The 22,556-nt window shown below is 39.7% G+C and overlaps 1 protein-coding gene and 3 non-coding genes across 10 annotated transcripts; all 4 read left to right on the top strand.

Moving 5' to 3' along the window:
* The first annotated feature begins 107 nt into the window (after nt 1-107).
* On the top strand, nt 108-22,206 carry KANSL2 (KAT8 regulatory NSL complex subunit 2). Of its 7 annotated transcripts, none has more exons than XM_037514647.2 (10): nt 108-161; nt 658-916; nt 1,960-2,138; nt 3,276-3,390; nt 7,870-8,033; nt 9,280-9,446; nt 10,149-10,245; nt 13,721-13,872; nt 18,845-18,964; nt 21,457-22,206. In XM_037514647.2, exons 2-10 carry the CDS (start codon nt 666-668, stop codon nt 21,580-21,582), a joined length of 1,371 nt encoding a protein of 456 aa, XP_037370544.1. In that variant the 5' UTR covers nt 108-161; nt 658-665; the 3' UTR covers nt 21,583-22,206. The 7 variants fall into 7 exon arrangements, with proteins under 7 accessions (XP_037370544.1, XP_037370543.1, XP_037370542.1 ...); XM_037514646.2 differs by having other exon boundaries at nt 18,845-18,984; XM_037514645.2 differs by having other exon boundaries at nt 13,721-13,974.
* LOC119248508 (small nucleolar RNA SNORA2/SNORA34 family) lies at nt 10,340-10,476 on the top strand. The gene has a single exon (XR_005125940.1). It is a non-coding gene; the product is annotated as a small nucleolar RNA SNORA2/SNORA34 family (small nucleolar RNA).
* Nucleotides 17,680-17,807, top strand: LOC119248510 (small nucleolar RNA SNORA2/SNORA34 family). The gene has a single exon (XR_005125942.1). It is a non-coding gene; the product is annotated as a small nucleolar RNA SNORA2/SNORA34 family (small nucleolar RNA).
* Nucleotides 21,117-21,253, top strand: LOC119248509 (small nucleolar RNA SNORA2/SNORA34 family). The gene has a single exon (XR_005125941.1). It is a non-coding gene; the product is annotated as a small nucleolar RNA SNORA2/SNORA34 family (small nucleolar RNA).
* Nucleotides 22,207-22,556: the final 350 nt, after the last annotated feature.

The raw sequence follows: 22,556 nt of genomic DNA, 5'->3' as shown, positions 1-22,556 counted from the left end.
CCCGCCCTCCGAGGCTTGATAGACAGCCGACCGCGACCAATAGTGACAAACCACCGTAGGCGCGGTAGCCAATCAGCGATGGCGAGCCCGGCGAGGCGCCGGGCCGAAGGAGAAGCTGTGGCCCTGCCGCTCGGGGAGCGGCGCCGCGCGGCGCGGCGGAGGTAAGATGGAGGCCGCGCTCGCCGTTCGCGTTAGCAGTTAGCCTGCCGCTTCGCCCTTTCTGCTTGCTTGGAACTGCTGCTCTGCCCCGACCAGCGGCAGGGTCTCTCTCCTACAGTTTCCTGGGCGTTCGATTCTCCGGGGTCTGGAGCCTTCGGACAAAATGGCGCCTGCACGGGCCGCCGCAGTGAGCTCCGAGGCGGCCGGGACAAAGGCGGCGCGCGGGGGGGCGGCCTCGGGCGGCTGCTGGGGCTCGGCCGCGGCCACGTGGCCCCGCGGGGCGCTCCGGCTTCTGCGGGGCTGGCCCTGGAGATGATTTTAACGGGGGGCGGGCGGGCGCGGGGAGCCGCTGGCTGGCGGGGGACCGGGGCGCGGGAGGGACGGGGCGGGACGGGACCTGGCCGGCCCTTCAGAGCCTCCCCGCGAGCCGCCCGCGGGCTGTGGAGCTCCGGCTTCCGGGAAGGATACGGCCTTGCTCATCTTTTCTATGACCTGCAGGTTTTGGTATGAACAGGATTCGGATTCACGTCTTGCCGACTAATCGCGGGAGGATCACGCCCGTGCCCAGGTCCCAGGAGCCCCTGTCTTGCTCCTTCAGTCATCGCCCGTGCTCGCAGCCTCGTCTGGAAGGGCAGGAGTTCTGCATTAAGCATATCCTTGAGGACAAGAATGCACCCTTCAAGCAGTGCAGTTACATATCCACGAAGAATGGAAAAAGATGCCCCAACGCTGCCCCAAAGCCTGAGAAGAAAGATGGGTATATGTGTCTTTATGTCTTTTGTACTTTTTTTTTTTAAAGACTGACTGATTTATGCGTCCAAGAGCTGGGGTACAGGCCAGAGATGCGGGGTGGTGAGAGGATTCACCAAACACAGAGTGGGGGACAGGACAGGCAGAGGGGAGCAGAGGGCAAGTCAGGAGAGGTCTGCTGTGCCATGTGGGTAGCTCCCTGGCCGGCCAGGGATAGAAGTCATGCTGCAGAGGCTGTGTGGATCACTTCGTGGTGCCATGCTTAACTCCTTGCCACCAGGGAGGCCCTGTCTTTTGTACTTTCAATATGAAAGCGGATTGTGATATGATGTAGGCATGGGCACAACTGCCGAGTTTTTCGATCACTTGCTTGTGCAGTTGGGGTTGTGGAAAATAGAAAAAATTAAAATGGTAGAGACGAAGAAAGCCACTTCCATTGGGCCGGCGAGTTCATCTCTGGGTGTTTTCCTTTCTCTGTTAAATGAAGGCCTATTCTGACAATTCTTAACCCTGGGGCTCATGACTCTTTACTGTTGTTCCTGAACTTTGTTAAGTAATAATCAGAATTGTATACATGTATGTTCTTGGAAAGATTTCATAGATTTTATCATATTTGATGTTCATGTGAAAACTAGGTAATTCTGCATGTCTCTTCTGATTTTGAAATTGTTTCATTTTATTACTAACTATGGATTGATGTGAAGTAAAATGCAGAGTTGCCTTCCAGAACCAATTTTGAAAACATGAAAGTGGATCTCTGATTTGTTTTCGGATGATACCAGTCAGCATTATTATAGTTGGAATGTTTTGTTTGATGGGTAGAGCAATAGATTGTTACTTGTATGTCCCTTTGGTAATACCAAATCAGTGTCCTTGGGTCACTTAAATTACTCTGCCACACTGGCCTTTTAAATTTATAAATGAAGATAATAGTCACTTTTATTTGCTAAAAATAATTTAGACAACAGTGCTTACAAACATCATTTAACTCTTTGAAGAAGGAATGTGTCTGATACCTGAGTATAACGTGTTGCTATTTTGTCTCCATAGGGTGTCACTCTGTGCTGAGCATGCCCGAAGGAATGCCCTGGCACTTCATGCTCAAATGAAGAAGACCAATCCAGGGCCTATGGGTGAAACACTCTTGTGCCAGCTGAGCTCATATGCTAAGACAGAGCTAGGATCTCAGACTCCAGAAAGTAGCCGCAGCGAAGCTAGCCGAATTCTGGGTAAGGATCTTCGAAAGGAAGGAAGAAAGTTAAGAAAAAACATACTGGTATAGCTCAGTGCCTTGAACATCTATGGCACTTCACAATTTGGTGAGAATTCAAGGTTTGCTGTTCTCACTAGTTCTGTTCAGTTTGAATTGTGTTTAGATTTACTTTCCTGAGTTAATGATTATTTTCTTCTCTGATGTTTTTATTCTTAACCTTTTTGCTAGATGAGATAATTTTAGGAAACAAGTAATTTTGAGTTGGCTTTTCTGTCCTTTTGAAGACATGATTAAGTCATTTATTATAAGTAATCTTACTTGGGTTGTGTTTTCCCCCTAAATCAGTAACAACTTCTGTTGCTTCTTAAAGATAAATATTACAAGTTATCCAGTATATTGCTCTAGCAGGACAATTTAAATCTTATTCATCAGCCTGCTGAACTATTTCTTTTTCAGAAACAGACAACATTCCAAATTGTCTGATGTCCTTGTTTTTATTTGTTCTGGCTTGCTGAATCAAACCAGCTGAAGTTGATAAAGTTCAGTGTTGTTTCCTTCAAGAATCAACTAATCTTTCTGGGCTGAGATACTGACTAGGCAACATGATCTCATCCAAACCCTGTGAATGTATTTTTTGCCCAAGAAATTTTGAATTTCAACAAGAGCCTCATTCTCTTGAGTAACAGCGTTGATGGGGAACTATATACAGCCCTTATCTTGTAACAGAAGCCCAGTATAATACCCTCAATATGTTCTGTACATGACTGCAGGCAGTGCAAACGGCAAGTTTCTATTCTCCACCATTTGTCAACCTTGAGCCTCATTTTCTTTCCAAGGAGACTGAGTTTGACATTGATGTGATAGAATTCCTTCGCAGGTTGCTTCTGGGGACCTTCATAATAACTGCATCCTTTTAGGGAGATGTCATTTTCTGGAATGTTGACAGTCTGATTGCTGAGGATGGTTTTCATTCTCGTGGTAGATGTGGCAAAGAGCTGGCTTGTGTTTTTTAAAGCTGTTTTTATTTAACAGTGCCTTTGTGCTAAGTTTTTAAAATTATTTTTAAGGTTTGGGCTGATGTGTTAATCCCTCTAGTTTTGTGTGGTAGAGTTAAGAGGTGGGAAGTTTTAATGGTCTTCTTCCCATTCCTCAGATGAAGACAGCTGGAGTGATGGGGAGCAGGAACCCATTTCTGTGGATCAGACATGGAGAGGTGACCCTGACAGTGAAGCTGATAGCATAGACAGCGATCAAGAAGATCCCTTAAAGTAAGTTGTAACTCCACACAGGGCTTTTAAATATTTTATGTAGTCAGTATGTGGAATGTAGTACTGCCTGCTATTAATTGATTAATAACCTAGGAGGGTTGAAGATAGGTATTTGTGACCGTGACAGCATCTGTATGTTAAAGTGTCATGATTCATTACTGTCTTGCTTTAAGGCAGGATATGGTTCATTTTGGGAAAATTTTGGGGCCTCAAATTTCACACGTGAGAAGGTATAGGGAAGAGAATGAGAAATTTCTTGGACTTACAGGTGGGAGGAGGTTTGAGAAGTGCTTAGATTAGAGAATGCATATATAATGGGTTTTTGGCTTAAACCTCAGGAATTATTAATGTATATATTTGATTAACCTTTTTTTGGTAAATTTAACGTTTTATGGGATTTTTTTTTAAGACTTAACGTATGCATGCAAGAACTGGGGTATAAGCCAGAGCTGTGGGGGTGGGGGTGAGAGGATTCATCAGAGAGTGGGGAGCAGAACAGGCAGATCTACTGAAATACACTGCTGAGGGGAGCAGCGGGCGGCAGGAGAGGTCTGCGCGCCATGTGGGACCCTTGCCGGTGGCCAGGGATCTAACCGGCGCTGCAGAGGCTGCGGGCAGCTTTGCAACCCTGCGCTCAACCGCTGCGCCACCAGGGCACCTTTTATTTATTTTTTTAAAGATTTATTTTTTATTTTTATACAAGAGCTGGGGTACAGACCAGAGGCGCTGGAGGGTGAGAGGATTCACTGGAGACAGCGGGGAGCAGAGCAGGCAGACGACCGAAATAAACTGCTGAGGGGAGCAGCAGGCAATACAGGAGAGGTCTGTCTTGCCAAACCCCCGGCAGGGGGCAGGGCGGGAATGGAATCCTTGCTGTGGAGGCTGCGGACAGCTTCACAGCGCTACACTCAACCTGCTGCACCTCCAGGAAGGCCCTCTTTTATTATTTTTTTAATATTTCTCTTCCTTCCCCTCTTCTTCTGGGATACCTATTGTTTTTTTTTTTTTAAATATTTATTTTTATACAAGAACTGGGGTACAGGTCAGAAGCACAGGAGGGTGAGAGGATTCACCAGAGACAGAGCAGGAGCAGAACAGGAATATGGACCAAAATACACCGCTGAGGGGAGCAGAGGGTGCCACAGGAGAGGTCTGCCACACCATGTGGGAATCTCCCTGGCCAGCTGGGAATCAAACCTGTGCTGCAAAGGCTGCGGACAGCTTCACAGCACTGCGCTCAACCTGCTGTGCCGCTGGGGAGGCCCACACGCATTGTTCTTGTATTTCCCTTTCCTCATGAAGTTTCAGGGCAGTTCTTGAAGTGTTTCTTCATTTTTTCTATGTATTTCTCTTTCTTCTTCTACCTGGATTCTTAATGCATTATCTTTGAGGTCACTGATTTGTCTTTTGTTTGGTCTTTTTTACTTCCAAAGCTTTTTCTAGAATTTTTTATCTCCTATATTGAACTTTGTACATCCTGCATGACTGTTATTTTCTTCTCTTTTTTTTTAAGATAGATTTATTTATACAAGAACCAGGGTACAGGCCAGATGTGCGGGAGGGTGAGAGGACTCACCAGAGACAGAGTGGGGAACAGAACAGGCAGACTGACGAAATACACTACTGAGGGGAGCAGCGGGCAAGACAGGAGAGGTCTGCTCGCCATGTGGGTTTCTCCATGGCCGGCCAGGATTGAACCTGCACTGCAGAGATGCGGACAGCTTCACAGCGCGGCGCTCAACCACCTGCGCCACCAGGGGATGCCCCTGTTATTTTCTTATTTAAAGCTTCAGTTTTGACCTTCTGTTTGTTAATTTTATTTCCCAGAACAGTCATTTGAGTTCTTCTGTATCTTTGATCAGCTTCTCTGTTTCCCGTTTCTTTGAATGTCTTTATCATGGCACTTTTGAACTCTGTATCTGATGGGAAGAAAAGATCCTCTTGGTTAGTCTCTGGAGATTTTTATCTTTTTCTATGATGTAGTGTTCCCCTGAGAACTGAAGGTACCTTTTTTTTGTATTTTTCTGTCTTCCCTGTCACTGGATTTCTAAGAAATGTTTTCAAGTGTCTTAAGGGTGCAGAGTTTCCACTTTTCCAGTAGATGGCACTGTATGTCAGGGAAAACTAATCTATAGCTTCCTCTTCTGTGGTTGGGGTGAGGGGCTTGGAGTGGTTCATCTGTAGTGAGGAAGGGGAGGTGCTCAGCTTGTGCCTGTGGCAGCACTGGTAGCGCTCTCTGGGTTTCAGACCCACCTCTCTGTAGTTTGTGGCCTAGCTTTCAGTGCAGCTTCCTGGTGCTTTTTCAGCTCAGTGTTTCTGTATCTGCTTGATACTGGTAATCACTCCATTACCTGAGGGAAGTGCGGGTGGGGAGTTGTGTCTTTCTGTGCTTTGTCTTCACTTGAGGTCCTGCCCACCTGGCTCATCCCAGCACTTTAACAAGTATCTCCTGCAGTTAGTATTGCACTTCCACATGAAAGTTCTTCCGTCTTTGGGAATGTCCTATCTTGGGAGTGAGAATTTAAACCGTATTTTCTGCCCCGGCAGGTGCTTCTCTCCACCCACCTTTTTGCTTCTGTTGTGTTGGTCTTCGATGCCCCAGTCATACAATCCTCAGTCTAGTGTCTGTCTAGAATACTTTAGATTATTTGCTGGTGAGTGAAGCAGGGAACTTCCTGACACCATCTCCCCCAACATCAGTCCAGAGCTTGTTTTGGTAAAGTTCATTTCAGGTTATTGAGCCTTCATTTTCTCAAAGACATTTGTGAGAATGCCCTTTAATATGACACACTAATGGACTTATAAGATGACCACCTCTTTTTTGAAGATGAATTCTATAATGGTAATTAAACCAACATGTGTATATGAGAGCAAGGGGAATTAGTTACATTTAATAAATAACAATGGCTGTCTGGAACAACTGTCTTTAAATAAATTTGTCACATGAACTAGGCATTCATATTAGGGTGATCATCCTCTGCTGTGCCACCTTTCCCTCCCATGATTTGTAATAACTTCTAGTTGTAGTGGCTTGCCATTTGCTAAATTTCTTATAACTGGGTAAAGTGGAATTAATTTCATTTTTTTAAAAATTTATTTATGCATACAGGAACTGTGGTACAGGTCAGAGGTACGGGGGATGAGGATTCACCAGAGACAGTGTGAGGAACAGAACAGGCAGATTGATTGAAATACACTACTGAGGGGAGCAGAGGGCGAGACAGAAGAGGTCTGCTGCACCATGTGGGTAGCTCCCTGGCCAGGGATCAAACTCATGCTGCAGTGACTGTGGATAGCTTCATAGTGCTGAGCTTGCACCACCAGGGAGGCCCCTGGAATTAATTTCATTTTAACAAACTTGATATTAGGTTAAAGCCTCAGTATTTTAGAGTTGTAGATATAGTTGGTTTTCCTGAAGTAAACCTAGTCGCTTTGTTTAGATATTAGATATTTTGAAATCTGGTCACATTTTCTTACAGTCCTAGGTTTTGTCAGTTCTGTAATTTGCTGACTTTATTCATATTTTAGCTCTTAATTTGTGTTCACTTGTTCCTATTTATATTTAAGAAATTGACAGAAATTGCTTGCTTCAGTACTAAAATGAATCATTTTATTCTCTCTCACTGACTTAACTATTTTTTGAAGAAAATACAGTTTTTAGAATTAACAATTTGAGTATGTAATTTGTGCATATTGCCTTTTAAATAAAGGAAATAATTTTTACTCAAAATATGAAGTCAAGATAGATATTGAGTTTACTTTTTGTTTATATAAATGATCACATAAATGGAACCAAAAAATCTTTTAAATTTGCAGTTCATCTCTTTGAGTTACTTAAAGAAGAAGGATGAAATAATTGCCTTGTAACGCATTTGCTTGTGTGACTTTATAAATCACTGGAGTAACTTTCCAAGAAAAAAATTATAATTGCCAGCAAAACTTAATAAAGTCAGTGTGGATCTAGACTTTTGGCAACTAAAGATAACCTAGGGAATTATTATCAAAAAAAGAAGATAAAGGCAGTGAATAACCTATTGTGACTAGTGTTTGATGATGTGCTTTTAAATTTGAAGTTGTAATTATTATCATTTGAACTTAAAATATATTAAGATACATGCTAATAAATTGAACCCTTTTAAACTCTCCTGACGGTGGTTTTTTGTATTAAATGGAATAAGGTTATAGGTTAATGAAAATTCCATTATGCAGTATTTCTTTTTTAATCATAATGCAACTATCTAGGAAAGATAATAAAATATTTCCCCCATATTGGGCGATCCATTATATTAGTGTGTATTTTTGGAGGTGAGTTTTTTGGCTTTTTAATAACAGAAATGGGTGGTAAAATCTGAAAAGATTTCTCTCTAGAAGGTGGTTGCTTTGAATAACATAAGCCTAACTTCTGTCATTATCTCCTTTTAAGCTTGAGTTTTATCATTATACTTTTTATGTTTTGCTGAATTCTCTACTTTGTCCCAGACATGCTGGTGTCTACACAGCAGAAGAAGTGGCCCTGATCATGCGGGAGAAGCTCATTCGTTTGCAGTCCTTGTACATTGATCAGTTTAAACGACTTCAGCATCTGCTCAAAGAGAAGAAACGCCGCTATTTACATAATCGCAGAATAGAACATGAAGCTCTAGGCAAGTTTAATTCTAGTTCCAACAAGCTATTGTGGGTTCAATGTGTGATTTAGTAGTAATTAGCATTGTTTCTGTCTTGATACCTAGAGTGGATGGTAATTTTTTTTTTAATCAAGGTAAATTTAATTTAGACCTCTGTATAGGTTTCATGTTATTGTTTCTCATCTCGGCAGCTGTGTGTATCACAGCATGCTGCCATCAGATGCCCAGTCACATCTACCACCAAGCAGTTGACCCCTCCACTTCCCCTTCCCCCACCTTCCTCTCTGGTAACCACCATTTTGCTGTCAATTTAAGGATTTCTTTTGTTTGCATTTTTGTTTTTCTTTGTAGTCAACACATAGTGAGATCATATGTTTTTGTCTTAATCTTTTTTTTTGTGGCTGAGTAGTGTTCTAATATTACATCTTCTTTATCCATTCATCAGTCATTAGGCACTTGGGATGTTTCCATATCTTGGCTGTTGTAAGTGCTGAACGTAGAACAGAGGGGTGTTTGTATCTTTTCAAATTAGTTTTTTTTTTTTAATTGGGTAAATACTCAAAATACGGATTATTGGATCATGTGGTAGTTTTATTTTTTATTTTTTGAGGAACTTCTATATTTTCCATGGTGACAGCACTGAGTTACATCCTTAGTATTTGTAACTGTACTACACATCTCCTCCAACCCTTATTATTTCTTTTTTTTTTTTTTTTTTTAAGATTTATTTATTTATTTATAAAAGCACTGGGTACAGTCAGAAGCACGGGAGGGTGAGAGAATTCACCAGAGCCAGAGCGGGGAAGAACAGATTAGGCAGAGTGACGAAATACACTACTGAGGGGAGCAGCGGGTGGCAGGAGAGGTCTGTGTGCTATGTGGGACCCTTGCCAGTGGCAGGGGATTGAACCGGTGCTGCAGAGGCTGTGGGCAGTTTCGCAGCCCAGTGCTCAACTGCTGCACCACCAGGGGAAGGCCCCCTTATTATTTCTTGACTTTTTGGTAAATAGGTCTAACAGGTGTAAGTTAAAATATCACAACTTTGATTTTCATTTCCCTAATTTTGATTTCCTTAATGATAAGTGGTGTAGAACATCTTTGCATCTGTTAGTCACCTGTATGCCATCTTTGGTGAGAGAAACTGGTTTTGCTTTTGAAATGGCTTATCTTGTCACTGAAGATTTCCCTGTTTACTTATTAATTTGGAGAACCATGCTTGATTGGTTGCTTGGCAAATAACATCTTGATTGTTGTGACTCTTCAGGTGGTAGTCTCCTGACTGGCCCAGAGGGACTTTTGGCCAAAGAACGAGAGAACTTAAAGCGACTAAAATGTCTTCGGCGATACCGACAGCGCTATGGAGTAGAAGCCTTACTACATAGGCAGCTTAAGGAACGCAGAATCCTGGCCACAGATGGGGCTGCTCAACAGGTACAACCCTCACCTCTGAATTTTGTGTGTTTGTTTTATTTACAAAGTTAGGGTAATCCTCAAACACATTCTTGGCTCTGAATTCTGATATTGAAAAGGACACTTCTTAGACTTCTGGAGACAAGTCTCTGTTCCCTTCTTATCAGTTTTGTGCCCATAGTGATAGCTTAACTTTTCCGCACCTCTGTTCTCATCTGCAAATTGAGTTGTCATAGGTTTCTAGTTTCTTTGGCTCAGAAAATTTTCAGTTTAGAAATGGGCACAGGTTAAGCCTAAGTTTCTTGGGGAAATTGTTTTAGAAGGTGGAAAATAGGATCAATGAATTTCAGTAAGTAAGGTTGCTAAGAAGCAGACTTTATTTCTCAAACTCTTGGTCTCTGTTTCAGTAATAGTAATTCCATTTTTATTTATTCTAACTCTATATAAGATTACAATTAAAAAGGGTTCTGCTAAAAGACAAAACAGTTTGACAGCTATTAGGCTGTATTACACTTACAATATGGAGAGGATCAGAGTTGACTCATTGTTTTAACATGAAGTTTAAAAATTTTTGTTTTGCATAGTATTGATGAATAAATTTGTTAAATGTTGAATTTCCTGACCTTTAAAGATGTATCTTTCCTACATGTTATATCTAAGTAGTCTCATAATTGATTGTTCTTTTGTTGGTTTATTTTAATTTATCTGTTTTCTCCATTTTAGGCCCATACCACTCGTTCTAGTCAGAGGTGCTTGGCTTTTGTGGATGATGTTCGTTGTTCCAACCAGTCTCTTCCAATGACTAGACACTGCCTTACCCGTATCTTTTTACTCTGTTCAGTTTGCTAGGTAGACTGAGGGTTAGTGGGAGTCTCTGTGGTAGTTGGCCTATTTGAAGGCCTATTTGTTTTCCTTTGGCCCTGAATCAAGGCCAACAGTTTGCTGAAGCTGTTGGTTTCAAGCAGGAGCCTAAAGAAAAGTCTTTCTATGGTCTGTTGGCCATTTCAGAACTTTGGAAATGTAATGGTCAATTCATTAGAAAGAAACATTTGAGTGATTGGTGGTAGATATAGACTAATATTTATTTGTGGTTGAACAATACTAGGATTACAAAATATAAGAGATTCTTGATTCAAATTGTTTGTTAGAATTATAATACTGTTAGATCCAGTTATTACCAAAAAAAATTTTTTTTTTTTGATTTTCCACACAAGCCAATTAATGATTCTGAACTGTGAGCTTCCTTTGAGTATAATCGTTTAATATGTCAGGGGCCTGCTTTGTATATTTTAAACTTCATTCAAATCAGAAATCATGGGATAATGATTGCCATCCCTCAGTTAATTTAGCAGCGTAACATTTTTTGATTCTATTGTGGCTACAAAACTTTTTTGAGTTGTTTATTGAATCGTGAAAGTGCATTTTTATTCTGGACATTAATTAGAAAGTTACTTCACAGTAAAAGCACTTGTTATATACGATGATCTTCATAATATGAAAGGCATAAATCTTGCCAGATTTCATTTGCTTGGCAAGAGATACCAAATACTGGGAAGTAAAATGTATTTTCTTTAATAGGAAGAGAGAACCTTCTCTGTATTTTGAAAGGGAAACTGTTTATAATTATTTATTAACTGTTGAATATACCTATTACAGTTACTGAGATAAATGTCTTATAAAGGATTACTATCCTTAATATAAAAGGTACTTGAGCAGAGTAATTAAAAACTAAAGATAAATGCTTAAAACATAGTTAGGCAAAGATTGTCTATGGCTAGATTTAAAAGTAGAAGTGACAGTTGAAAAATATTTGTCTTCACTATGCATAAATGAACTAGGAAATCAAACAAGGAACTTATTTAACCTATAAATTTGATGTTTGTGTAGTTAATGAGAGAGTGAATTTCAAAAGTTGATGAGGGCATGGTGAAATATGCCCTTATTAGCACTTGTGGGACTACAAAGTAAAACTTTTTATTACGCAGTTTGATAATATTCATATCTTTGATAGAATGTTGCCTTAAAATTATTTTAAGGAGAAAATTGCGTATCATGTTTTTACATAAAATTCAACTGGCAACATTAAAATTTTTTGAGATAGGGAATAGAAAAGAAAATTATAAAATAATAGGCAAGTTGTTTAGGCATTAAACATTTAACAAGATTTATGAATGACTTAGGAAAATGATAATCACAAAAATAGGATATGGAATTCTGGACAGTGTATTTTTACTTTGTGAATCAATTACAGGGAAGAAATATGACAGAAATGTAACTGGTTTTAGATGGCGGGGTGCCCTTTTTTCCTTTGCTTTATACTTCTCAGATTTTCTTGCGTAAACTTGAATTACTTTAAAAAGGAAAAAAAACAATATTTTAGACTTTCCTTATAGTGCTATGTTCTTAAGTAACTTATTGAAATACTAATATTTTGTGAAGTTGAAAATGAAATGTATTTGAAAAGAGAAGTACTACTTTTTTCTTTTATGCTATTTTCCTTTCGGCTCCATAGTTGTCAAAGTTACTTACCCTTCCTTAAGTCCTGTCCCAGAGAAAGATGCGACTGCCATTGGTGACCTGTTAACTCTTTACTCTGGTCTAATGGAGACAGCACTGGACTGAAAGTGAAGGACCCAGACTCTAGTTGTAGGTCACCCATTCCCTTCTCTTTGTCTTTGTTGTCCGCATCTCAACAGAAACGGGGAGGAGGTGGGGGGAGAGGGCTTTTCCCCCGGGCTATTGTGAATAAGAAAGAGACTGTGAACATCCTTCAAATTCCATGAAAAATGTTGTGATTAAAACATTTAATAATTACCAGTTTAAATATTAATTTAAATGAGATTGGGCTTCTTAAATACATTAAAGGCTTTAGATTTATTTAAGCACATAGAAACTGCAAATCCGATCCCATTAGCTTCATGTTTGTTCATTTGATGATTCATTTTCATTTAATATTCTTTTGATTTGTGCTACTGTTTGTGCTACTGTTCTTTTAGAGTGGTTCTCAGCTAGGGTTTGGCCCTCATTTGTCAATGTGTGAAGACATCTTTGCTTCTCATAGTTCATGCGTAGGCATGTTACTGGCCATGAGGAAGTAGAAACTAGGGATGTTGCTAAACATCCTACAGTGCATAGGGCTGCCCATAGTGCCTGCCAGTTGTGCCAAGGTTCTGAAAAATCCAACTTTAGAATGTAACAGTTTCCAGGAATACATAAAAAGAAATGGCTTCATTCAAGAAATTCTATTTAGTTTAAGAATTATGCATTAGATTTTTTCATTTAAAAATTACCCTAAATTTTTAGGAATGAAAATTACCCATAATTCCAGTCTTGGGCATCATCAGTTTCTGAAAATTGCTTTGTAGTTTAAAAAATATAAGCCCCCATTTGAAAAACCATTGTCATTAATCTAAGAAAAATAGCCTTATAACTAAGATTTCAAGAATTGTTGCATTTAAGTAAAATGTATTTTGTAGAATAACTTGAACTGGATTTTGTTATTTTATCTAATCATGATTTCAATTTTGATTCATCCTACAGAGCTTATTTGCCAGCTTGGAAACACAGACCTCTTTTGCTTTTACCCTTAACAGAAGTTGTTAAAACTCCTGGAATGTTCCTGGGGCACATCATTTCCATGGGCCCTCATCAGCAAAGTTATCTTTCTTTCTCTCTGGCCTCATAACAAGACTCCCCTGCATTAATACTTAACACTTCCCCTTAAAAAATAGCTGACATGGAAATTTATTTTTATTTCCTGTTAGGCTATGGTACCTAGTTACTATTATTAGAACTTCTATTTTTCTGAGTCCATGGTTGCTTTAAATGAATTTATCTTGTAAACATTTTAGAATTAAGGTTCAAAAAGTTTTTGCAAGCTTTTTGTCATTGTGCTTAACAACATAAACAGTAATTTTATCGATTTACTCTAGAAGGGGTTAGAAAAGGCCTCTTGCAAGCTGTTTGCAGTCTACTAGAACTTTTTTCCTCAATAAGTGTAGATTGTTAGGATTATCATTGCTGTTTGCTTAGCAGTGTAGTTTCAAATGTTTTGTGTTCGAACTTCATAAGGGGAAGAATAAGATTAGTATTGGGGACTGGTTTTGAAATGCTGCTAAAACCACAATTAGATGGTGGTAAATGACACTTTGAGAAGTAACTTTTAAAACTGCTGACTGCATTTGGTTCTGTATCAGATAATAACCAGTTTGTGTGTAGTATATGACTAGAGTTTTATATGGCAGGCAACTTTCCTTTTCCATCCATTTTTATTTCCCTTGACCGTTTTTCTACAGATATTTGTCAGGATACGAATCAGGTTCTCTTCAAATGCTGCCAGGGGTCTGAAGAAGTACCATGCAACAAACCAGTTCCTGTAAGCCTCTCTGAGGATCCCTGCTGCCCTCTGCATTTCCAGTTGCCTCCTCAGATGTATAAACCCGAGCAGGTACTGTCTGTGCCAGACGATCTGGAAGCCGGCCCCATGGATCTGTACTTGAGTGCTGCTGAGCTTCAGCCTACTGAGAATTTACCTCTGGAGTTCAGTGATGTAAGTTAGAGAAGCTCTGCTCTCGTTGGCCCTTGAGGCAAGGCCTCACTTATTAATGGTGAGAATAGGTTAGTGTTTTTGCGGTCAAGAGAGTTGATAGTATAATTTTTGAAGTGATGTATGTATGATTGTATGTTACAGTATTCATTTAGAGACAGTTTAAAATTGCAAATCTTTTTCTGAGGGAGTGATAAGGGAAATTTTGAACTAAGTGAAGTTGAGAAGTCAAAATTGTGGTTGGATTTGCTTGTAGCCAGGAATTTGGTGCCCGACCACAAGATGAGTCCTTAAGAACCTTAAATACACACAAATACTGCTAGCTACTCTTAACAGTATGAACTTGTTTTGACTCTGTAGTAAAGGCTTTTGTTTTTAGATTTAAGAATCCCCCATTCCCCCGCCCGCCAAGAATTGATTCTCAACTCTGGCTACTGTTAGATTCTATTGTGAATGGACTAGAATAAAATGATCTCCCGAAGTAATTAAGTATATACATCACTCTGTTTTTTAACCTTTTCCTTAATTGTTTCTAGCCCATAAATCCATTTCTGATTTCATCCCCGCCCCCCCCAGATCAGAAATACCTTCCTGTTTGATTTTAGGGATCAAATAGTACGTAATTGACATTGCATCTCCATCTTGGCATTTTGCTTAATCTTTAGATTTGTAAATAAAGGTCCTAGTTATTCTAAAGAGAAATTTTCTGAATTTCATAGTAAAGGTATTTTGATATGCCTATAACATGTTTAAGGTAAAACATCTAAATTGAAAAATTTAGTCTAGATTAAAATAATTTTGCTAAGGGTAGAAACAAGACTTGGGTGCTTTTAGGGGTATTGGTCCCTAAAAATGATATATCAGGGCAGGATAAAAGTTTATTTATTCAGGCTCAGAATATGAGAACTAGGAAGGATCCGTAAGGTCTGTGTACTCCATTACGTCCCCAAATTTCTCTCATGGTATTGTATTGAAGAGACTAAGTAGATAACCCTAGATGGGTAAGTTTAGAGTTTTGTCTGTTTGCCTTCTCTTTTTATATTAAGAAAACCCAGAGAGGGGCTTCTTTTTTTAGATATCAGTTGCTTTATAGAGTCCAATAAATAGTCTGATATAATGTGCATATGTAGAAACTAGCACATGAGCTTTATATAGACATTGGGCTATTAACATATTTTAGCTGATTGTTAGTTTCTAGGATCAGTATCTGCTTCAGCCTCTTGCTGCCTCCCCTTTCATCTGTTTTTGCCACATTAGTTTTAATAGTGTTTTTTTCTTAAAAGATAACTTTCCCTAACCTAGATTTAAGAAAATATGACTTTCAGTATATTTGAAGATTCTATTGTTTGTTCTTTGAAGAATGCACAAAATAATAAAGATCACAAGTTGTGATCATAGATGAAAAGTTGACATTTAAGGTTAATTAAAAAATATTTAACAGTATATCGTCGTGTCTCATCCGTATTCATGGCATGAATTTTTTTTTTTTTTTTAAAGAAATAATTCCTTTTTTTTTTTTTTTTTAAGATTTTTTTTTTTTATTTATTTATACAAGCACTGGGTACAGTCAGAAGCGCGGGAGGGTGAGAGAATTCACCAGAGCCAGAGCGGGGAACAGAACAGGCAGAAGGACTGAAGTACACTGCTGAGGGGAGTAGCGGGCGGCAGGAGAGGTCTGCGCGCCATGTGGGACCCTCCTCCGGTGGCCGGGGAGCAGCCGGGGATCGAACCGGTGCTGCAAAGGCTGCGGGCAGCTTCACAACCCAGCGCTCAACCGCTGCGCCACGGGGGAGGCCCATTCATGGCATGAATTTTTGAAAAATTTTTACACCCTCTGTGACTTGAATTTTTTAAAGAATGTATGAGAAGTAACCATATACTTGAGAATCCAGTGGATTTTTAAGATGACCTTTGTTGTTGTAGGTATAAAAATAATAAGCAGTCATCTGTACTTGATCATCTCTTACAGTCATATCTGTACCTTTATAAATCACATTGAGCATTAAAAAGTACAGTTTTAGGGGCCTTCCCCGTGGCGCAGCGATTGAGTGCTGGGTTGCGAAGCTGCCCGCAGCCTCTGCAGCGTTGGTTCTATCCCCAGCTGCTCCAGGCCACCGGAGGAGGGTCCCACATGGCGCGCAGACCTCTCCTGCCGCCCGCTGCTCCCCTCAGCAGTGTGCTTTCGGCCTTCTGCCTGCTCTGCTCCCTGCTCTGGCTCTGGTGAATTCTCTCACCCTCCCGCTCTTCTGACTGTACCCAGTGCTTGTATAAATAAATAAATAAATAATTAAAAAAAAAGTCCAGTTTTATTAATCTTTGAAGGTAAAAGTTCTCTAAAAAATGTCCAAATCCGCTTTATAAATGAATTTTTGTCCGAATCTGAATATATTTACTAATAACAATTTAGGTTGGGAAAAATGATTTCTTAATCACATTAATTTCACCAAGTAGTTTTAACTTGCTGCTTATGTTCCAACTCAGGTAGCATTTGTGTAAATTGTTAGTAATAGTAATTTCTGGTAATTTACTTAAGGGAGAACCACATATTGGTTATGAATATAGGTTAAAAAAATGCAGTTTTTCATTTTGGATATTACACTTGTCTGTTTTCTGTGCTTGGATCCAAGGATGATTGGCAAGCAGCATCTTAATACCTTAATCCTGTTGCCTTGGGCCAGCACTTTTTAAATGGTTTGAGATCTCAGGACAAAGTTTGAATTTTTATCTTTGTGTCCTGATACTTAAGTCTCTATTCCTATTAGGATAGGCATTTCTGCTGATTCTTTCTTCCTCTTGTAAGTTAGGGTCCTTTTCTTACAATAGACCACTGAATTTATGAGAAGACATTTCATTGTCTTTTCCTTTGAAAACACTGGCATTTCATTGTTATCCTGAGTCTTGGAGACTTTTATTTATTTATTTATTTATTTATTTATTTATTTATTTTTAAGATTTACTTATGCATACAAGAGCTGGGGTGTAGGCTAGAGGTGTGGGGGATGAGAGGATTCACCAGAGACAGAGTGGGGAACAGAACAGGGGGTTGATTGAAATACACTGCTGAGGGGAGCAGCGGGCGAGACAGGAGAGGTCTGCTGTGCCATGTGAGTCACTTCCCTGGCCAGGGATCAAACTTGTGCTGCAGTAGCTGCGGATTGCTTTATAGAGGTGACGCTTAACCCCTTGGGCCGCCAGGGAGGCTCTTGGAGAACTTTTTGTACACTGCTTGAATGGTTTTTTAAAAAATTTAAGTTGAGTTTTTGTATAATTGGGCATAGTAAAAGAATTGTAGAAAACATGTCATAGTCTTAACTGTGAGAAAAGTGATTTGTGTGGATTTCAGAGTTTTTTGACACTTTTGAAGTGGATGTTAGATAGTTGACTATATCCTTTTCCCTATCTGTGTTTAAACTGAGCAGCTATTAATTATATTCTTTTTCTTTACCTTAACTACCATGAAGATGTGATTTTCATTTTTGGTAATTAGCACACCAAGTAAAGGGGAAGGATTTCAAACATTTGTAATCACAGAACTGAGTTTCTCACGAAGCTGGTTTATTGCAAACATCAAGCCTCTCTAAAGTGCATCAGGCTGAGGAAGTATAAACCCTTGGGTATTTTTTTACTCTTGGAAAGGAAAATTTTACAGTGAATTCTTAGAAGTAGTGCTGTGAAAGTCATACACATTGACTGAGCCTCTGAGGTTCTGAGGTCCTGAATTGAGATCAGTGATTTGCTGTAACTGTTTGTTTCACACAGGAGCCAAGAACAGTGTCTTTCTGTGATTTGTTGGCCATTCAGTACCCAGTGGGAATTGCCAGTTGGAAGAAACATAGTCTGTAGAATATAATGCCTTATTCTCTTTCTTCTTTATTTTTTAAAGATTTATTTTTATTTATGCATACAAGAACTGGGGTATAGGCCAGAGTGTGGGGGGGGTGGTGAGAGGATTCACTAGAGACAGAGTGGGGAGCAGAATGGGCAGATCTATTGAACTACACTTCAGAGGGGAAAGCGGGCAAGATTGGAGAGGTCTGCTGTGCCAGGTGGTTCAGCTGCCCGGCCGGGGACTGAATTCAGGTCACAGTGGTTAATAGTGCTGAGACTTAACCCTAGCCCATCAGTGAAGCCCTTTTCTTCTTTAACAGCATAGTTGGACTATATCAGTTTAAGAATCAGGGACTTTGGCTGTCGGGATAGGGACTTAATCAAAATAGTTATTTCCTAGCCATTCAGAGAGAGTTGGAGATTTTTCTGTCCCCTACCCTTTACTCCCACTTTCCTTTTTTGCTCACTGACTTGGTTTTAAGCCACCGGCTATAAAACATTAATCAACCATCTCGTTTTGCCCAGTCTTTTAAAGCAGTATTTTAATTTATAGTTATGCTAATTGTCCATATTTACTATTATTAGTTCAGAGGGAAGATGCTTTAAGATTTTCACTTACTGTGGTAAAATAATTGTAACATAATTCTTACTGTATTGTGCAATCATCACTATCCATTTCCAGAACTTTTTCAGCAGCCTAAATAGAAACCCTGTGTACATTAATGTAACTCCCTCTTCCCTTCTCACCCCAGCTTCTGGTAACCACCATTTCTTTTTGTCTTTAAATTTTTCCTTTTTTAAAAAAATATGCTTTTTAAAGCCAGTGCATGTTCTGTTCTTTGGGCGTGGCAGCAAGACAATTTTTTTTATTGCTTTTTGATCTTAATTCGTTTGTTGGATATTCTGGGACAATATTTGATGAAAGGTAGGAAGGGGTGAGGGTAGTATGGGAAACTTGATTTGAGGTTTGCTGGAAAATGTGTCAGCTTCAGCTTACTGGTTTCCTTAGTATTGCTGAAAGACCTTTGTTTCTCTCTTTTCCTAGGACCTGGATGTTGTGGGTGATGGTATGCAGTACCCTCCTTCACCCTTGCTTTTTGATCCTTCACTGAACCTTGAAGATCATTCAGTCAAAGAAATTGCCAAAGGCCCAGTGGATATTTTGGCAAGTGAAGAACAACCCAGGCAGGCTTTCCTCCTGTAATGACTCAGCCAGGCAGAGGGTTCCCTGCTGAACAGCCTCTACTCCCAGGGAGTTGGGGATGTTACCACAAATATCAGACTAAAGGTGCCTCATGAGGCTTTTGCTCAGTGAATACCATGTAAGGAAGGTACTATTAAGAACAGTCTTTCTGTTCCTGAATGCCCCTGTTGCTCCAGTTTTTCAGAATGGGCCCTTAAAGAGCAGGATATACATTTATTTAGTTAACTAGAGAAGGTTGAGGCAAGAAATCCAGGTAAATTGTTTCTTTTTCTTGACATATAAAATTACATTACTCCTCCAAATTCTCAGTTCTTTTTTGCCCCACCATATTCTCTTGTACTCCTTTGACTCTTTCCTCCTCCTTTTCCCCCCACCCTTTAGCCCCAGAAGCCTTTATTTATTAGTTTATGTATATATTTTGCTTTGTTGACACATCTCTGTGTATAATCATCCAGTATTTTTGTCATCCTGAATTGCTTTACTATAATAATTCCTTGAATTCCTTCCATTTTGCTGTAAATTGTAACATTTCATCTTTCCTCTTGGCTGAATAATCCATCGTGTGGATGCACCATATTTTAATCCAGTCCTATCAGTGGTCAGTGAAGGTTGTTTCTGTCATGGTTCTTATAAATAATGCTGCAGTAAACATTGTGGCACAAATAATTTTTTGCATTGATTGTTTCATGTTCTTTGATTTGATGCCCAAGAGTGAAATTGCTGAGTAATACAGTATTTCCATTTTGGTAACTCCAGATTGCTTTCTGAAATGGCTGTACCAGTTTACATCCTACCAACAATATAATAGGGTTCCTTTTGCTCTGTATTCTCTCCAGAACTTGTTGTTGAGGATCTTTTTAGTGTGTGCCATTCTCATAGATGTGAGATGACTTAGGGTTTTGACCTGAATCTCCTTTATTAAAAGTGATGGGGAACATTTTTCTGTATATCTATTGGTCTTCTAGATAGCCTCTGTGGTGAGTCATATCTGTTGCCCGTTTACTAATTGGGTTATTTTTATGAATAGGTTTTTGTTTATGTTGACACTTTATTGGTTGTGTGCAAATGTCATTATAATCTATATTTCCTTTCGTTGTGTAAAAACTTTAATTTGAGGTATTCCCAATTGTTTATTTTTCTTGTAGGGGTCAGGTCTTCAAAAATATCTTAGTCATTGCTGTCATAAAACATCACCAATGTTTTCTTCTATGTATTTTTTTGTTGCAGGTCTTATGTAAGCCCTTAGTCCACTTAGAATTCATTTTGAGCATCCTTTTTCTCAGGATTTGTTTTGATATTTGAAGCTTCTTATGGTTTCACATAAATATCAGTGGTTTTGTTCAATTTCTTTGGATAATATTATTGATATTTTGATGGGATTTACATTTAAATTATATGTTGCTTTTGGTAAAATACTCATTTTGACTATATTGATTCTCCCCATCCATCCGCATGAAATGTTGTCTTTCTGTCTCCCTGATGGGGTCCTGTGCCCTTAATCAATAGCAGAGGGACTCTGTGTAATAGCCTCCTTCATGTGGGTTGTACTGCTCCTGTATTACTATCAACAGTTTATTTTTTTTCTACCACTTTCTGTCATGCCATTGCTTATGATACATGCAGTAGTCAACCATTTATCTTTCAGGGGTTGTTGTCTTGGTTTTGTGGTAATTTGGTTATGCTTATGTGGACTAGGCAAGTCCCATGTCTTCTGTGTCACCATCTTGCCAGACTTCTAAATTGTTCCTTTTTTTTTAAAAGATTGATTTATTTATACAAGCACTGGGGTACAGTCAGAGGCATAGGAGGATGAGAGAATTCACCAGAGACAAAGCAGGGAGCAGAACAGGCAGATGGACTGAAGACACTGCTGAGGGGGGGGGGCAGTGGGCGAGGCAGGAGAGGTCTTACCGTGCCATGTGGGTTTCTCCCTGGCTGGCCAGGAATCGAACCCGCACTGCAGAGGCTACAGACAGCTTCACCAGCGCAGTGCTCAACCCGCTGCGCTACCGGAGAGGCCCCTGAATTGTTCCATTTGAGGGAGAGAATTGTTTCCATAGTAGAGTCAAGAGAACGTAATGAAGATTTGGCTGTTTTTTTCTGAGCTGGGAAATTGGCCCTGACTGAAGACCAGCAGTTACACTATAGCTGTTGGTTTCAAACAGAGGCCCAAAGGACTCTCTTCCTGTGATCTGTTGGCTGTTCTGGAACCTCAGCAGAGAATGGCTATTTCATGTGGAAGAAACAGCCTACGAATCTTCCCTTGGGAGAAATGATGACTTCCGACTATGGGACAGAGGTTGAGGTAGTAAAGTATGGAGAAGAGCAGCTGGCTAGTTACTCCTTTTCTGCTGTCTTGTTTGCTGTCTTATATGGGCATTGTTAAGTCAGATTTGTGCCTCTCTCCACCGTGAATAAATTTGTAACCAAAGTGCCTCTATTTCTTTTAACAGGGCCAGGTGCAGATGGCTGGAGATGTCTGCAGATTACAGGGATCTCGGAATTCTGAGAAAGTATCTGCATTGTTGCCTCAAAGTGGAGTGGCAAATGGGAAGCCAGATCCCAGTTCTATCAGTTGATAGTTTTGTTTTGGGAACCAACTGACTAAGGAGGATTTGAATTTTCCATTCTTTAAAGAAGTTTTTCTAACTAGCTCATTAAAAGCAGCCCAGACTATCTTTCTCTTCTGGGTTATTAAGTGCTGCAGTCACATAAAGCCAAATTTGGGGGAAGGGACTGTAATGTTGAAATGTTGTGGGTGCCTTCCCATTATGGACAAGAGAGAGTGATGTCAGAGCTGCTGGAAGACAGAGAATGTTTGGGACTGCTGAGAGGAGATATCTTTGTAATGGGCTATCCAGAGTCTTGGGAGGAATCTATGTAAGTGGTTGGGTTGGAGCCGTATACTTCTGGCATATTGGTGGAGCCATGTCTAGTTATCTCTTTTTAACAGCCTACATTTTAGCCTTTCCTTACCTCTCATCTAGTTGGGTCATGTGAACCCTCTGCTCTCCATGAACTCTAACCTATTACTTTTCTGAGAAAATAGCCACAAAAACTGGTCCCTCCTTAACAATGTAGCTTGCTTCTAACTTCTGTATATTTCCGTAGTAGTTATCTTATATAAGATAAAAATACTGGTACAGTTTATATTAAATGTTAAATAAAGTGTTATGAAAATGTAAAAACAATCACTTGCATGCATGTTTTGTTCATATTTGAGAATATACGGGTATATTTTGGGTCCTCAGGTCTCTAATGGAAAAGGGACAGTAAATGCCAAGAAGTGAATAATACACTTTCACTATGGTTGTGGTTTGGAGAATGAGATAAAAGTCGGTAAGAACTAAATGGAAAGGGGTGGGACTTAATTATTGAAGTGTATCAGTTCTAGATTCCTTTTCTTTTCTCACTCTACACTCCCTTCTCCCAGTCCCAGATCTTTGTCACAATTAATTCCTGATTATGTCAAAATTCTCGAGCTGAGAATATAAAGCTTTCAGAGATACTGGGCCTGATGCTGGATCACAGAGTTAAGCATAAGTTGTCAGGA

The sequence above is a fragment of the Talpa occidentalis genome, unplaced genomic scaffold, assembly GCF_014898055.3.
Source record: "Talpa occidentalis isolate TD23 unplaced genomic scaffold, MPIMG_talOcc4v2.1 talOcc4.16, whole genome shotgun sequence".
Classification (NCBI taxonomy): domain Eukaryota; kingdom Metazoa; phylum Chordata; class Mammalia; order Eulipotyphla; family Talpidae; genus Talpa; species Talpa occidentalis.
Note: the sequence above shows the minus strand (reverse complement) of the source record. Positions and strands in the feature narration are given on the sequence as shown.

Bases quoted from the DNA above. Each gene is read 5' to 3' on its own strand.
- KANSL2 (XM_037514643.2), top strand. From the start codon at position 666: ATGAACAGGATTCGGATTCACGTCTTGCCGACTAATCGCGGGAGGATC. The intron at 8,034-9,279 runs GCAAGTTTAATT...GTGACTCTTCAG, and splicing joins AATAGAACATGAAGCTCTAG to GTGGTAGTCTCCTGACTGGC. The intron at 10,246-13,720 runs GTATCTTTTTAC...GTTTTTCTACAG, and splicing joins GACTAGACACTGCCTTACCC to ATATTTGTCAGGATACGAAT.